The following is an 18114-nucleotide window of genomic DNA, read 5'->3' on the forward strand; positions in this document are numbered from 1 at the left end:
CTGGTAACCTCCTCCACGGGAAAACGGAGAAAACCCTCCCCTCTTTTCTCACTTCCCTTTTCTTCTTTTTGTCCCAAACAGGGTAGCTCACCACAACTCAGCCTGAAAAACAGATACCACGTCTTGCAGGACATTACTACCGAGGAGGTAGCGGAAGAGGCTCGGGAAGATACCCTGCGCACAACTTGGACTCCAAAGCACGCTGATCAGCCTCCCCGGAAGGAGCGCAGAGTGGTAGTCATTGGGGACTCCATGCTGCGAGGAACCGAGGGTCCAATTTGCAGACCAGATTTGCTGTCAAGGGAGGTCTGCTGTCTCCCTGGAGCCAGGATTCGTGACGTCACCACCTGTCTCGATAAACTACTAAAACCTAATGACCATTTCCCTATGCTTCTTATCCATGTAGGTACAAACGACACTGCAAGGAACACCTCAGAGAACATACCCGATGACTTCAGAGCCCTGGGTAGGAAGCTGAAGCAAACAGGTGCACAGGTGGTCTTCTCATCCATCCTCCCAGTTAGAGACAGAGGAAGAGCCAGGGAAGAACGCATCCAACGTACCAACGAGTGGCTTCGCAACTGGTTCATAGAGATGAACTTTGGATTCCTGGACCATGGAAAGAGACTCCAGGGACTGCAGGGACCGGACGGACTTCACCTGACCAGAAGAGGTAAAAACGTACTTGGACACCGTCTAGCCCGCCTACTTCGCAGGGCTTTAAACTAGGTAAGTTGGGGGAGGGTATCCACTCACATTCCAGAGCAGTAAGGAATCATCCGGTGGAGGCGAGACACAACCACTCTTCTGAATCCAAGGTAAGCACCCATAATACGCATGACAGCCCTAGCAAACACAAGGGATGGAGGGCCATGTATGTCAATGCACACAGTTTAGGCAATAAAATTCTGCAATTGGAGACCGAGATAGTGAATGCCGACCTAGATGTGGTTGCGATATCCGAGACCTGGTTCACGGACTCTCATGGGTGGGATATGGCCATACCGGGTTACAATTTACTTCGTCGAGACAGAGAGGGCAGGTTAGGCGGAGGGGTAGCGCTATACATTAAAGAAGGCATCAAAACTACCAGAATCACGGACGTTAAGTACACCGGGGAATCCCTCAGGGTGAACCTGGCCAGAGGGAGAGAAAAATGCCTGTATCTTGGTGTGGTATATAGACCTCCAAGACAACCAGAAGACAAAGACACGGAACTAATCGAAGACAGAGAAAATATCGCTCTACGGGGGGACGTTGTACTAATGGGAGACTTCAATATGCCGGACGTAGACTGGAGCACACCTTCAGCAACAACCAGCGGCAGCAAGAGGCTATTAGCCTCCATAAGAGGAGCACGCCTCAATCAAATGGTAATGGAGCCCACTAGGGCCCAAACGATCCTTGACCTAGTACTCACCAATGGGGAAAGCGTCTCAGAAGTCTTCGTGGGAGATAAGCTAGCCTCCAGCGATCATAACATGGTATGGTTCCACCTGAGGAAAGGTTTCCATAGATCAAACACTAAAACAAAGGTACTCAACTTCCGAGGAACAGACTTTGCACGCATGGGAGTCTTCGTCCATCAGGCGCTCCAGGTCCAAACTGAGACAGGGAATGTGGAGGATATGTGGTCATCCCTGAAATCTGTCATACACGAGGCAACCGGCCGTTACATAAAATCATCACACAAACGGCGAAGAAAAGACAAACCCCAGTGGTTCACCGCAGAGATCTCACGTCTCGTTAAGGAGAAGAAAAACGCATTTGCTTCCTTCAAACACACGGGGAAAAGCGAAGATCAACTGCTACACAGGATCAAGTCCACAGAGGTCAAAACGGCAGTCAGGGAGGCCAAACTTCGAGTGGAAGAAACTCTAGCAAACAACATTAAGAAAGGGGACAAATCCTTTTTCCGGTATATCAGTGACAGGAAAAAAAACACAGACGGGATAGTACGCCTGAAAAAAACGGACGGGAATTACGCAGAATCGGATCCCGAAAAGGCCGAACTACTAAACGAATACTTCTGCTCGGTCTTCACCTGCAAGGCGCCAGGGTCCGGCCCTCAATTGAAGCCACAGTCAAACACAAAAGACCCGTTTCGGAATTTTAAATTCACACCCAGCGGGGTTTACTTTGAGCTAACAAAACTCAAGGTGGACAAAGCCATGGGACCGGACAATCTGCACCCCAGAGTGCTCAGGGAGTTAGGTGATGTCCTGGCAGAACCGTTAGCCGTTCTCTTCAATCTCTCACTGAGTACAGGGACAGTCCCCTTGGACTGGAAAACAGCTAACGTCGTTCCTCTACACAAAAAGGGTTGCAGGACAGAGGCTGCAAATTACAGACCGGTGAGTCTGACATCGATAGTATGCAAACTCATGGAAACACTGATCAAACGCCAATTGGACACGGTCTTGGACGAAGGGAATCTACGGGACCCCAATCAACATGGATTCACCAAGGGTAGGTCCTGCCAATCAAACCTCATCAGCTTCTTTGACTGGGTAACAAAAAGACTGGACGAAGGAGATTCACTAGACATAGTGTACCTGGACTTCAGTAAAGCTTTTGACAGCGTCCCACACCGCAGACTGTTAAACAAGATGAAATCGATGGGGTTAGGAGAGACTCTGACGGCATGGGTCAATGATTGGCTGAGTGGCAGACTTCAGAGGGTGATGGTTAACGGTACTTTCTCTGAGACATCGGAGGTGACCAGCGGGGTGCCGCAGGGCTCGGTCTTGGGTCCACTCCTCTTCAACATATTCATAGGAGATCTGACTCAAGGGCTTCAAGGTAAGGTAACATTATTCGCCGACGACGCCAAACTATGTAATATGGTAAGCGAGGACAATCTACAAGATATTATGGCACAGGACCTGCGTACATTGGAATGCTGGTCCTCAACCTGGCAGCTGGGCTTCAATGCTGGAAAGTGTAAGGTCATGCACCTGGGTAGCAGAAACCCATGTAGAACTTATACCTTGAACGGGGAGACCTTGACCAGGACTTCAGCAGAACGAGATTTAGGAGTAATCATTAGCGCAGACATGAAATCTGCCAATCAGGTGGAGAAGGCTTCCTCAAGGGCAAGACAGATGCTGGGTTGCATCCGTAGAAGTTTCGTCAGCAGAAAGCCTGCAGTCATAATGCCATTATACAGGACCATGGTGAGACCTCATCTGGAATACTGCGTGCAATTCTGGAGGCCACATTATCGCAAAGACATGCAGAGGGTCGAGTCGGTCCAAAGGATGGCCACCAGAATGGTCTCAGGGCTTAAAGGTCTCTCGTACGAAGCAAGACTAAACAATTTGCAGCTCTACACTCTCGAGGAACGCAGGGAGAGGGGAGACATGATTGAGACGTTTAAATATGTCACCGGACGTATAGAAGTGGAAGATAACATTTTCCTTCTCAGAGGCCCCTCAACCACAAGGGGGCACCCGCTCAAACTCAAGGGCGGAAAATTTCACAGCGACACCAGGAAGTATTTCTTCACGGAGCGAGTGATTGATCAATGGAACAAGCTTCCAGTACAGGTAATCGAGGCCAGCAGCGTGCCAGATTTTAAGAATAAATGGGATGCCCATGTGGGATCCCTAAGTGGGTCAGGGTAAAACATTGTATAATATTAAGGGGAGGGTCTATAGAGTGGGCAGACTTGATGGGCCTTGGCCCTTTTCTGCCGTCATCTTTCTATGTTTCTATGTTTCTAACGTCTTCCAAGTATCTTTCTGTATGTCTGTCTTTCTGTCTCTCACCCTGCCCCCGTCTGTCTGTCTTTCTTTCTTTCTTTTTGTCTCTCTCCCCGTCTGTCTTTCTTTCTGTTTCTCTCCCCGTCTGTCTGTCTTTCTTTCTTTGTCTCTCCCCATCTGTCTTTCTTTCTTTTTTCTGTCTCACTCTCCGTCTGTCTTTCTTTCTTTTTTCTGTCTCTCTCTCCTGTCTGTCTTTCTTTCTGTCTCTCTCCCTGCCCCCTGCCTGCCCGCAGGGGAACTGGAATCACTGCGTGGAGATCTAACAATCTTTGAAGGGTCTGGTGAAAAGCCTGCTGTTGCCACGCCACCTGCGAGGGAGAAGCTATAAAACGGTCTGGCAAGGACTGGGCAAACTCCAGAGCATAGCCATCCCAAATCACTTCCAGAACCCACTGATCGGACATGATGTCTGCCCACTTTGGATAAAATTCTTGCAGCCGTGCACCCATCAGAACCAAGACGTACGCCGGCAAGGAGTCATAGGGCAGGATGGGCGGCAGGGGATCCGTCAAGGGCGCTACCTGCACACCGGCGGGCCCCACGAAAGGACTGCATGCGCTGGAAGAATCTGCCTCTAGAGAACCCAGAAGATGGAAAAGAGGCAACCCCTCTACCAGAGCAGAAGCAGTGGAAATCACGCCCACGAGCAGCACCACCTTGAGCAAGCGGCCTAGGCCTATCCTCAGGCAAATGAGGCACTGTGGAATCAGTGAGAGTCTGAACCAACCTGTCCAGGTCTACAACGAACAAGAAAGATCCTTTAAAAGGAAACTTTGTCAACCTAGCCTTGGACGCTGAATCCGCTGACCAAGCGCAAAGCCACAAGGTACAGCCACAAGGCCAAAGACTTGACAGAAGCTCGCAAAAGGTCATATATGGCATCTGAGAGATAAGCACCACCCAAATCAAGTTTTGCAAGTAGTTTAGCAAGGTTCAATTAACTCTTTACAGCCACTAGCCTGCCATACAACACCATCTGGACCGACAGAGATGTCACATCAAAACTCTGTTTAAGGAGGGACTCCAACTTACGCTCCTCCGGGTCCTTCAAGGTCACACCACCCTCAACAGGCACGGTATGCCTCTTAGAAATGGACGAGACCACCGTGTCCACTACGGGTGACTTCAAAGTGTCCCTATCCCCATAGGAATACAGGCTGGCCATAGAGTGCGTAAAATGAAAAGGGGCTTCTGGCACCTGCCACTGTGCGAGAATAAGATCCCGAATATCCTGAAGCATAGGAAAAGAGCGGGAAGCAGAGCAGATCCTCTGAAGCAAGGGGTCCACCGTACGCAGGGGCTCCGACAAGGTGTCCTCAAAGTGCAAAACCGAGGAGAGATGCAGAATTAACATGGAGCTCGTCCTGCTGAAAAATGCACACCACAGACGCATCTTTGCCAGCTGGGGGGTGCTTGAACCCCTCGTGGGCAGAATCTGACCCCCAAAGGGTCCAGGTCCTCATCAATAACATCTTGTTCCTCTGGGTAAAAATCCTCATTCCAAGAGACCCTCGGGTGTTTGGATGAGAGAGGAGTAGAGGGGGGCAAAACCGCTGCTGTGTGGGGCCACACCGGGGAAGATGCCAAGGGTAACCTCCCCCCCCCTCCACGAGTGGACACAGAACCTCCTGCTGCCAGCACATAAGATTTTCAAAATGCTAACAAAAATTCAGGGGGAAATACCCCCGGTTGCCCCAAGGGATTCCCTGCCCCAGCAGGGGACCCTGTCATACCTTGCCCCTGTATTACCAGAACAGGAGGAAGATCCCCTGAGGTAACTGAGAGGAAGGAGGAGGTTCCCGCTGAAAATGGACCAAAACCACCAAAATTGGAGTTCCTGCGGCCTACCACGTCTGAAAAGCCTGGGAATTTCCTGACGCTGAGGAACTGATCGACGCGAAAAGGGAATCCCCAGCTGGACCAGCGGTAAGGGCATCCTTTCTCCTGGACCGGCGGTGGCTGGGGAATCCTCCGCGTGGGTGTCAGGGAAAGCTGTGCTTCCCTGCGATCCGAAGCCGACTCGTGAGGCACCATCAGCAGGGCGCCCTGGCCGCCGGCAACCGCTGCCGACAAGGCTGCCCCAGTGCTCCGGCCTGCACCCTGCTTGCACAGGGCGGCTGTGAGTACCTCGCGTATGTATCACAATGAGCACTTTTGCTCTTTAAAAGTGCTCATTGTGCCGGAAAACGTCCTAGTTGAAATAAAAAGTGCTGGTTAGTTGAAAAAAAAAAACCCCACAAAATAAACAGGCAGTTTTACAGGGAAATGAGCCCTGTAGACCGGCACACCTCAGGATTTTTTTTTTCTTTTTCAATCAGAACAGACTCCACAGCTCTCAAGCTGGAGGGCTGACCAACCAGGGGGCCAGGCCGCCTGCTGAGGCACCTCTACAAAAATATGGGGAGGTGGAGGAAGGTAGGGAGAGGGACCCAAAACTAGACCCGCCGGGTTTAACACCCCCGAGTTGGAAGGATCCCCAAACAGGACCCGTCCAAGCTCTATCCGTCACAAAAAGGGGAACCAGGAGTCCAAACACAAAAATCTAACAGTGCTAAAAGGGGAGCCGAAATTAGCCTACCACTCTGCTACTGGAGACTGAGGAAGACTGGATCAGTAGAGGGAAAGCTGTACTGATATACAAGTTTGATCTCAGTCTCCACCTTCTGGTAGCAGTGAGGTATAATACCCATCCGTAAGGAACTATACCGGTCTATCAAGCAATACAGAAATGGCTATTGTTGAGTTTTAAGAGATCATTTAGGCTTTGCTCAAAGGCTTACTATTACACTACAGTAACAGGACCAGAATCAGTATTCCAGTAACTTCATGTTCTTTATTGACAGTCAATCACTTGGATAAAGGAGAGCAAAGGGAGATGCCATTACTTTCCTAATGATAAAATCACATCTTACCGGCTCAAGCTCTTGTAGGGTTCTTGAGTGGTTGCCATTGGTTAAAGCATCCAGCAAACTATCAGCTAGTCCATATGGGTAGTCCTGAGACTTTGCCAAAAACCTCTGTATACTAAAGAAGAAAGATTCAAAATAACAATTAGAATCTGTTTGAAGAGACAAACATACACTGATAAGATTATACAAAGTTGTAAGACTAGATTTTTTTTTCAACTGACTACATGCAGTTCCTAGACTTTTTCCCAACTGAGATGTAGTGGTATTGATGCCAACTCTTTAAATTTCTAGCTCACTTACATGAAGTGAAGAAGTTGCTTATTTGTAACAGGTTCTTGGAAAACAGTTCACCAAAGGGTCACAGAACACTACATTTAGGACCTAGTGGAGTCTTTGTTGCACATGTGTGGAACTTTGTGCTGTTGCAGTCTCAAAGTTTCATTAAACATATCAAGAGTCTCCAAGACATCTGACAGAATCCGAACAAGGTCAGGATGATCAGGAAAAGAGGCAGAATGTGGCCTCTGGTCACTCATGAGGCTGTTCTATCTGCAGTTTCAATTCCTGCAGAACGTCAGAAATAAAATCAGCAAGATGTGCAGGTTTGAAAACACAGGCTCTTCATAGGTCTGGATCCTGGAGATTCACCAGTTTTGCAGAGGGATGGAAAAAGTGTCTGGCACAACTGTGGACACATCCGTCTTACTCACCGGTACCTCTGCAGGAAGGCAAGAAGAAAGACCCTGGTTCACAGGAGCAGGGATCCACAGAGGCCGGCGAAAGGGAAATAGGCAGAAAGTTTTAATTAAGTACATCTGATAAAAGCACAACCACAAATCTGGGGAAAAACCATCCTCTGTGGTGGGAGCTGAGCTCTGAACATCAGTTTCGGACTGTTTGGAGGATTTGCGAGTGATATTGCCAAAGACACGCTTGCGTTTTGCCAAAATGACACCAGTGCACTCCCCAGGGTCCCCCAATGCCATTTTCGTGGGAGTCGGGGCAGAAGGCACTTGAAGACCCTTCCTGGGGATCCGGGCAAACCTTGCCCTCCTTGCAGACTGACAGCCATCCACCACAAATGAGGCATGAATCCATCCCATCCTACCTTGAGGAGGTAATCTATGAAGTTTTCTTGCCTTTGGGTACACATGGTTTACAGGTCTTAGATTTCAGATATTTTTTTCAGAATGATACTGACAATAACCCACTGAAGTCTTATACAACTGCTCATCCAGAACAAGAAGAACCAAGAACCTATTCGCCTATCCCCCACTCAAGGGAACTCAGCGAAAGAAGATGTATGACGGCCTCCTAGCAACGCCAGCAGCGAAACTGGACCCCTTTATCTCCAATTTGCTGTCAACAACTATCGACTTTAAATCATTCCGAAAGGAAATCAAAACCCTTGTGAGGTAATACGCGCGCATGCGCACTCGTGCGACCACATCCCGACAGAAAAGGGATCAGGGAACACGGTTGTCGTGAGTGCGCATGCGCGGGCTAGCATTTTATTATATAGATGTGCATTACCTGGAATACCCTTGAGGGTTCGAATCCTCCCCATAGGTAGAATAGATCAAATCAGAATCATCTTTGCTGATGTTTGCAAAAGTAGAGTCATAGACTGGAGCATAGGAACTAAATGGTCCATAATTCATATACACCACTGTTAAGAAAGAACACAATCATCACCAGAATTGAAACTATAATGATAAATAGTAATCAAGCTGATTATTATTCTTGTTGCACATATCTGAAGAGATGTAGAAAACACTGAAAAGGTAACTTTCAAAAGTGTTTCCATGGGTAAGAGAGACCGATATAATGCTCAACCTATAGATAAACTTATGCATGCACTGCCTGTATATGTGGTTTAATCCAGAAGCAATTCTTGAGAACAGGGGTCCTGGGGGGAGAGGTTTCCATTTATGCATATATTAATACTTTGGGCCATATGTATGTAAAGTTTTGTGCCCACTAAAGAATAGGTGGCCATAATTTTAAAAGCAGTACTGACATACTTTCATTTTGAAAATCTGCTGAAGGCTGTCTGTGTGTACTTTTTTTCCATCTGAAAAGTTATAAAATTACACTAAATATGCTCTGTCTATATTTTCAAAGTCACAATTTATTTTCTGCTGACAAAAGCAGGATTCAGTTTGGTACAGAAGTGAGTGATATTTGACAGTGGTGGTACAGAACTACTTTCCCAGAGCTCAGAACTAAGCATACAAGGCTTTTCCCACACAGAGGTACTCATTTATTTTTTTTTTCACTCAGATGAATGGATACAAAAAGTACTGCTGTGTTCGTTTCTTTTCAATGCTGTTTTCATAGTGTTTGCCTTACATTAATCCTTACAAGAACAAGAAACTATGCTGTCAAAATCAGTATTTCATCCATGCTAAAAATGTGGTAGAAAGATCCAGAATTTTGACATTCATACTAAATGTCTCTTGTATCTTGGACATGATTAGGACTATAAATACTGTGCTCAAATGTCATCAAGAGCATAAACAGTCAGAATCGCCTAAGAGAACATTTAGATGCTGAGAAGCTTCTAGAAAAATCTCACATAAAAAGATCTCTTCTACGCAGAAATCACTGTTGAGAATCTTCATGGAAGCACCATCAACCTTTAGGTACAATGACCCTAAGAGTGCAGATGCTCTTGAGTTATCCAAGCTCATAATGAAGTCTCTTGAAGAGTACCTGTAGATGCCCGAGCAGAGGCAGGCACAAACTCAGTCAAAATCCTGATGAAGCAAAAGCAAAAGACCAGGACAGCTTCTCCAACCAATAAAAGGAGTAAAAGCAAAAGACCAGGGTAGATTTTCCAACCAATAAAAGGAGACGTTTGCACTTGCGCTCCCTAAATGGAAACATCAGCACAACACCAGTATCTCTTGAACCACCAGACACTACCAAAGGTTTGCTCAGTGCTCTACTACTGTGCATTCTTCTGTGTTAACAGCCTATGCAAAATACACTGAAGTGAACATCTTTCTTATCTACATCTTCCCGGCTGCCTAAGCATTCTCTTTTCTTCAAAATATGCTTATACTCTGTGATGGGGATATTTCAAAAAAACATCTGATATTCCTTCTCTGATGTGACCTAAACAGCTATCCTACTCCTCTGGTTTTACTCCTGTGTGAAGAGCAATCTATTCAGATTCTATCATCTCCTGTTTTCTTCAGATTTGGAACATAAGCCAGCAAATTTGCTTTCTCCATTCTTTCTAAATTCACTTTTGTCTAATGCTGAGGTTAGATACATAGAAAAAAGCGGCAGAAAAGGGCTATAGCCCACCAAGTCTGCCCATTCCAAGTATCCCTCCCCCCTGAGTTTACTCCCTTAAAGATCCCACGTGAGTATCCCATTTTCTCTTAAAATCCGTCACGCTGCTGGCCTCTATCACCTGGAGTGGGAGTCTGTTCCAATGATCCACCACTCTTTCGGTGAAGAAGTACTTCCTGGAGTCGCCATGAAACTTCCCTCCCCTGACTTTCAGTGGATGCCCTCTTGTGGTCGAGGGTCCCATGAGCCAGAAGATATCCTCTTCTGACTCGATGCGCCCCGTGATGTACTTATACATTTCAATCATATCTCCCTGTTCTCTTCTTTCCTCAAGTGAGTACAGCCGCAATTTCTTTAGTCTTTCTTCATACGTGAGATCCCTGAGCCCCAAGACCATCCTGGTGACCATTCGCTGCACTGACTCGATCCTCAGCACGTCCTTTCGGTAGTGTGGTCTCCAAAACTGAACACAGTACTCCAAGTGAGGCCTCACCATGGCTCTGTACAACGGCATCATAACTTCAGGTCTCCTGCTGACAAAACCTCTGCGGATACATCCCATCATTTGTCTTGCCCTGGAGGTAGCCTTCTCCACTTGATTGGCAACCTTCATGTCCTAATGATCACTCCTAGATCGCGTTCCGCCGTGGTCCTAACCAAGGTCTCACCATTTAGTACATAAGTTCTGCGCGGGTTTCTCTTACCCAGGTGCATTATCTTGCATTTTTTAGCATTGAAGCCTAGCTGCCATGTAGTCGACCATTGTTCCAGAAGCAGTAGGTCGTGTGTCATATCATCAGGTAATAAGCTTCTGCCTACTATGTTGCAAAGTTTGGCGTCGTCGGCAAACAGTGATACCCTTCCTCTAAGTCCCTGCGTCATATCTCTTATGAATAAGTTGAATAGAATCGGGCCCAGGACCGAGCCCTGCGGCACTCCACTGATCACGTCCGATGCTTCGGATGGGGTACCGTTCACCACCACCTTCTGAAGTCTACTGCTCAGCCAATCCCCAACCCATGTAGTTAGAGTGTCTCCTAATCCTATCGATTTCAGCTTGTTCAGTAATCTTCGATGATGGACGCTATCAAATGCTTTACTGAAGTCCAAATATACCACGTCCAGTGACTCTCCGGCGTCCAGTTGTCTAGTAACCCAGTCAAAAAAGCTAATCAGATTAGATTGGCAAGATCTTCCCTGGGTGAACCCGTGTTGGTGTGGATCACGCAGTTTTTTTTTGTCTAGGATTGTGTCAATATTCTGTTTGATCAGTGTTTCCATGAGTTTACACACTATAGACGTGAGACTCACTGGTCTGTAGTTTGCTGTCTCTGTCCTGCAGCCCTTCTTGTGGAGTGGGATTACGTTAGCGGTTTTCCAGTCCAAGGGGACTCTTCCTGTGCTTAGGGAAAGATTGAAAAGAACAGATAATGGTTCAGCCAGGACTTCCCTTAACTCCCTGAGCATTCTGGGATGTAGGTTATCCGGTCCCATGGCCTTGTTTACTTTGAGTCTTGATAGTTCATCGTAGACGCTACTGGGCGTAAATTCGAAATCTTGAAACGGGTCTTTCTGGTTATCTCCCGTCTGCAGCTGTGGACCAGCTCCCGGCATTTCGCGGGTGAATACTGAACAGAAGTATTGGTTTAGTAGTTCTGCCTTCTCAGAATCTGATTCCGCAAAGTTACCGTCCGATTTCTTCAGGCGTACTATCCCATCTTTATTTCTTTTCCTGTCGCTAATATAGCTGAAGAAAGATTTATCCCCTTTCTTAATTTTCCGTGCTAGCTCTTCCTCCATTCGGAGTTTGGCCTCTCTGACTGCTGTTTTGACAGCTTTAGATCTGTCTAGATAGTCCTCTTTTGCCCCCTCTCTGCCTAAATGTTTGTAGGTGATAAATGCGTCTTTTTTCTGTTTAACTAGGTCTGAAATTTCTTTACTGAACCATTGGGGTCTTTTGTTTCTCCTGCGTTTACTTACTGTCTTTATGTATCGGTCTGTTGCTTCGTGTAGTATGGACTTCAGAGACGTCCACATGTCCTCCACATTGTCAGATTTTGCTTGTTTATGTAGCTCCTGATGGACAAAATCTCCCATGCGGTTGAAGTCTGTGCCTCTAAAGTTGAGAACCCTTGTTGCTGTGTTTGTCTTAGGGAAACCTTTCTTGAGGTTGAGCCATACCATATTATGGTCGCTGGAGGCTAGTGTGTCTCCTACTGAGACTTCCGTGACGCTATCTCCATTGGTGAGAACTAGGTCTAGTAACGCCTGGTCCCTGGTGGGCTCCAATACCAATTGCTTGAGATGTGCACCCTTTATGGAGGTTCTCCTAGATCTTTTCGATACACAACTATCCTTTATGGAATGTGGGGAAGATTTACAGGAATTCCATTTAACCCTACTATTCCACCACTGTGGCATGAATCTCCATATCAGGATACTTCACATCCAAGGTTTGCCAATACAATGGCTAAAGACATTCCTTTTTCCCTTCACCAAGAATTGAAACCCAAATTAAATGTTTTTGGTCTTTTACAATATGCAGATCTCTTCTACGCAGAAATCACCTGCAGAAATCAGACAACAGTAGTTATACCCGTTCATGGCATGCTTAAGGACCAACAACTCCATATATGGTCAGAACTCTTTCTATTTAGCCTGTTTCTAAACATCTGAATATGAAATAAGGTTCAACCATCTTCAGATTTTAACAAGGTCCAGGCATCACATTCCTCCGTAGTGGCAGAAACACTATGTGAGAAATCAAAAAATGATGAGATTTTTCTAATATTTCCCTTGGGAACAATTCTCAATTGATGGACTATTTGTGAAAAAGTATTTCAAGGAGAAATCTCTATGAGACCAAATCCACACCAACTTTATATATTACATGTATTGGAAGATTAGGCTCTTTCCTTGCTAATCTTCTTTCTTGTAAACAGAAATATCAGTTTTGACCAATGGATATTTCCCCTTCTTTACTGCGAAGTTTGTAGAGCGCCTAATTTACATATCTTTCTGCTCATCACCCTCTCACTCTAGGTTGTGCTGGATTTTCTCAGTCTGTATCAAAGCAGTTAGTTATCCCTAGAGTGTGTACAAAGAAAGAGGGAACATGGGGATTCTCCCCGAGACAACACAAGTCTGTTCTGCTTAACAAAAACCAGCATTAATTGTAACATTTTACAATGCCTAACGAGGTGAAATGAAACCTGTGTGCAACATGCATCAACAATTCAAAAGTTTGCAAATTCGACACTACTGCAATAAAATTTATTTTCCTACCTGATCCTACAGTCCAGTGGAAGTAAACAAGACGTCTGACCTTCCAGACATGTCTGAGACAGAAAGCAGGCTAACGAACTGACAGAGCGGGCATCAAGATTGATATTCCTGTTTACAAAAAAGATTAGCAAGGTAAGAACCTAATCTTCCATTGTAGTGCAACAGGAATATCAGTCTTGACCAAAAGTACGTACCAAAGTAGTCCCCAGAGCCTAGGGAGGGACAAATGAGCCTATTGCCAGCACCACAACCAAACTCTGCATCTCTTCTGGCTGCTACATCCAACTCTGTAAAAAGGTGAAGAGACTTTAGCCTCCACCCACTGGTGGAGTGTACCTTTACTCCCATGGGAGACTGTTTTCCACTCCCAATATAGGCCAAAGAAATTGCCAGTTGAATCCATCTTGAAATGGTCACCATTTATTTTGACCATCCCCGTCGTGCTGCACCCAGGAGCACGAAGAGATGATCCAACATGCGAAACTCGTTCGTCATCTCCAAATAATGAAGAACTCCTCTTTGGACATCCAGACATTTCAGAATCTTGCCTTCCTTCTTTACCCTGGAGGGCACAAAGGCTGTGAGATGAACTTCCTGGTTTACGTGAAAAATGGAAACTATCTTTGGTTAGAAGGAAGGTCCCTAAAATCTTGAGGAAGGGTTCCCTTCAGGACAGAGCCTGCAATTCTGATACCCTTTTGGCAGAAGTTATGGCTACTAAAAATACAGTCTTGACTGTTAAGTCCATAAACGAGGCCTCCTCCAAGGTTCATATGGAGCCCGAATTAGTGACCGCAGGATGAGATTAAGACGGAAAGGGCTGGTGTACAGAGGGGCGAAGATGCAATGCTCCTTTTAAAAATCTGGACATCAGTTTGTCATGTGTATAAAATGGAAAGAGCATGGGCTGTTCAAAAAGGTTATTATAATAAATTTAAGGATGTGTGGGGACCTTTATTAAATTTAGTAATGAATAAGTTACACTTTTCCCAATCTTAATACACATGTGGATTTGGGGGGGGGGGGGGATTTCTTGTTTTTCCATTAAGAATATATGGATGATTGTCGTAAGATATTATTTTCATGTGGTATATATTAGTTGTCTATGAATTTGGGAGGGGGGTGGGGGTTAAATCTTCTTGGTGTATGATATTGAAAATTTTTCAAGTGATGTATTATATTTGGTTGATATTTACTGTACACTTGATGTAAGTTTAAAAATGAATAAAGAAATTAAAAAAAAAAAAAATCTGGACACATCTAGATGAGAACCTAGGTTTGCTACTTGGTTTGCCCTCTAAAGTAGAAAAGACCAACTATCTGTACCTTGAGTCGCCCTTGCAAGGCCTTTATTGAGCTCTTCCTGAAGAAAGGCTAAGACCATGGCATTTGAAGCCTTAGTCAAATCTGTAGGTCTCTGACTACACCAGCTCAGGAAACACTTCCAAGCCTTTGTGTAGGCTGCCAAAGTGGACTGCTTCTTAGATCTTAGCAGGGTGGTTATCACCAAGTCCGAACAGCCTTTGTGCATGAAGGCTTCACACTCAAAAGCCAAGCTAGAAGACCAAAGCAGTCTGGATCCTCCAGGGCAGTTGAGCTTTGCGAAAGAAGTCCCGATTGACAGGGAAGACTGCCCCTCTGTAGAGACACCATATCTGCATACCACGGTTGTCTCGGCCAGTCCGGAGCAATAAGAATTGCTCGCCCCTTGTGGGTCCTTATCCTTCGAAGGACTCTTCTTATCATTGGCCACGAGGGAAACACATACACAGAAGCTCTGCTTAAGGCCAGGGTTGAAACAGAGCATCCAGGTCATCATTTCCTGGCTCATATCTTCAACTGAAAAACCAAGCAGCCTTCTTGTTGCTGGCTGTTGCCATGTAATTGAATATAGGTCACCCCCAGCACTGTAAAATACTGTTGAAGGCCTCATGAGACAGAGCTCAGTGTCTGAGATCTAGTGTCTAGACCAGACATGGGCAACTCCGGAATCCAATTGGGTTTTCAGGATTTCCCCAAGAATATGCATGAGATCTATCTGCATGCACTACTTTGTATTCAATGGAAAAATCTTAACATTCAGTATAGTCTGGAATTCTTATGCTTTCAAGCGGATTTCTTGGGACACCAGGCCACTCAGTGGTATAAATTGATATCTGGATTTATGAATAAAAAAACAAAGACTGGTCTTAGAGACATTTGGAGCATTGAGATTAAGCATCAAATTTCTGCATCTCAATGACCACAAATTTGGTCTTGGAGAATGAGATGTACAGTGTCTGCATCTTTGAGGCAAACCTGGTTCTTTTTGTTACATAGAGCATTTTGGACCCAAGTTAGATTATAAAAATTGGATAGCTCTAAGTTTAATAGATGCTGGCATTGTAATCTGGAAGCAGGGACTTTAGATCATTTATTATACTTTTATCCCTGTATCATGGCCTTTTGGAAATCAATTGGTCACAAATTAATTCTTTATTAGAAAACCATGTAGCTCTATCATATGATACAATCCTATTTGGGACATCAATGAGAATAAAAAGTCAAATTTCATCAAATAATAATAAACTTTTATTAATAATGACAGGAGTTGCCATTCAACATATCACCAGAAATTGGAAAAATTACACAAGACTTAATTACACCTTCTGGTGGAATTCGTTATGCCATATATACAAAATGGAAAGAACAATTGCTATACAAAAGGGAGAATTATAATAACTTTAAGAAGATTTGGGGGCCATTGACAACTTATTGTAATGATTAGGCGCCACTGAAAGTATAATTATAATTAGGGAAGGGGGGTGGTATATAGTTATAATACAGATTTAATCAATATCTATGAATATAGCACATGTATGTTAATTTTTGATTATATCATCTGTGAAAAGGGTGGGTGGGGAGGGAGATAATTTATATATTTAAGATGATAATAGAAAGAATTTCAAGTGATGTGTATGATTCAATTGATGTAATATTGTGTACTTGATGGAAGATGAAAAATGAATAAAGAATTGAAAAAAAAAATAAAATTCTGAAACAAAGGGGCCCTTTTACAAAGGTGCGTTAGAGTCTTAACACACGGAATAGCGTGCGCTAGCCGCTACTGCCTCCTCTTGAGCAGGCAGTAGTTTTTCGGGTAGCGCACGCTAATCCGGTGCGTGCGCTAAAAACGCCAGCGCACCTTTGTAAAAGGAGCCCTAACAGCATGAGAGAGCACTAGGGAATATGATTCTATCACTCACCCGGGGTAACTTTGTTCCTTTTGTCTTCTTTGAAGCCTTGTAATGTATTTACCCCTGACTGAAGCCTTCCAGCAGCTGCACCCAACTTCAAAGGGCAAAGACCTGACTCTGTAACACAACACATGAAGGGAACAACAAAAAACGGTAAAATTAAAAGCTTATTGAATCTGAAACACAAGTTTTGAAGCAAGTTCAAATTCTGCACTATGTTTCCTGCAAAATCCCTATCTTCCGGTGATTACAAAGAATTGGATTCCAGTATATGAAATATTAAAGAGATATGAATTAAAATACTTACCTGTAACAGGTGTTATCCAGGGACAGTGGGCACGTATTATCAGAAATGGGGTGATGTCATCCACAGAGCCCTGATACGGAAAGTGCAAAAGTGTACCGGTACTGTCACTTTAAATTTCTTTAAAAGTATTGAGACTACTAGTATTGCGCCATGTGCTGGTGCCTACCCACCCTATGTTGGCTCACGGGACCATCAGTTCAGTAAAAAAGTTAAGATGTCAATTAAGGGAAGTGGGAAGATTGTGAGAATATCTGCCTGTTGTCCCTGGATAACACCTGTTACAGGTAAGTAACTGTGCTTTATCCCAGGACAAGCAGGCAGCATTTTCTCAGTCTGGACTCCCTAGTTAACATTGAAGGGATGGAAGAAGTTGGCATCTAAAAAGTATTTCCTTGTAACTCTATGTGTAGGCTTTTCTCTGAAACTCTGTTAGTGGATATGTTTAATACGAAATCTGAATTGTGATCATTGTATTACACTTAGTGAAGATTGACAACATATAATTTCCTCCAGTTTTTGACATTATCGTTTATGCTATTAGTGATTGTACTGTAACTGAAAGTATGTTATAATTGTACTATCTCTGAACCATTGTGAATGTTTTATTTGTTGACTGCTTAGTCATAGGCGGTCTAGAAATAAATAAACAACTTCACTGAGTGTCCCCTAGTCTTTGTAATTTTTGACGGAGTGAAAAATCAATCCACTTGTACCCGTTCTACTCCACTCAGGATTTTGTAGACTTCAATCATACCTCCCCTCAGTCGTCTCTGTTCCAAACTGAAGAGCCCTAACCTTTTCAGTCTTTCCTTATATGAGGAGTTCTAACCCCTTTACCATCTTGGTCGTTCTTCTTTGAACCTTTTCTAGCGCCGCTATATCTTTGTTGAGATAAGAAGACCAGAATTGAACACAACACTCCAGATGAGGTCGCATCATGGAGCGATACAGGGGCATTATAACATTCTTAGTCTTGGACTGGAATCACTTTTTGGCAGCTAATCAGTTCTGAAAAAAACAAAACAAACCCACAACCAACATGTTCTCTATCCTTATATTACACTGTTAACTGTTACCTTCAAATCTTGCTCTCTTAGTAGTCCAAAGGAATCCATCCAATTTTACATTCTTTACCCATCTGCTATCAACTGTATCATACTGAAGCCCTCATGTCATCCTCTTAGTACCACCAAACTACTCTTCAAACTGGATTTAATTCCAAGAAGAGAGTCACATGTTAACTTGGCTAACTTGAGACTAAAAGCAATGTGAATGAAATTTTAAGTTTCAGGGTAGCCCATGACTAGATA

General features: G+C 44.6%; 1 protein-coding gene across 2 annotated transcripts in view; it reads right to left on the bottom strand.

Annotated features, from left to right (window-relative positions):
* The window catches only part of BRD7 (bromodomain containing 7), a 60105-nt gene that overhangs the window by 15593 nt on the left and 26398 nt on the right, over positions 1-18114 (bottom strand). For both annotated transcript variants that reach the window (XM_033942111.1, XM_033942113.1), the window contains exons 10-12: positions 16507-16614; positions 8207-8342; positions 6677-6788 (exon numbers count right to left, since the gene is read on the bottom strand). In XM_033942111.1, coding sequence (XP_033798002.1) covers positions 6677-6788; positions 8207-8342; positions 16507-16614 — 356 coding nt within the window. The remainder of the gene's footprint in view (positions 1-6676; positions 6789-8206; positions 8343-16506; positions 16615-18114) is intronic.

The sequence above is a fragment of the Geotrypetes seraphini genome, chromosome 4 (genome assembly GCF_902459505.1).
Source record: "Geotrypetes seraphini chromosome 4, aGeoSer1.1, whole genome shotgun sequence".
In the NCBI taxonomy this organism is placed as follows: domain Eukaryota; kingdom Metazoa; phylum Chordata; class Amphibia; order Gymnophiona; family Dermophiidae; genus Geotrypetes; species Geotrypetes seraphini.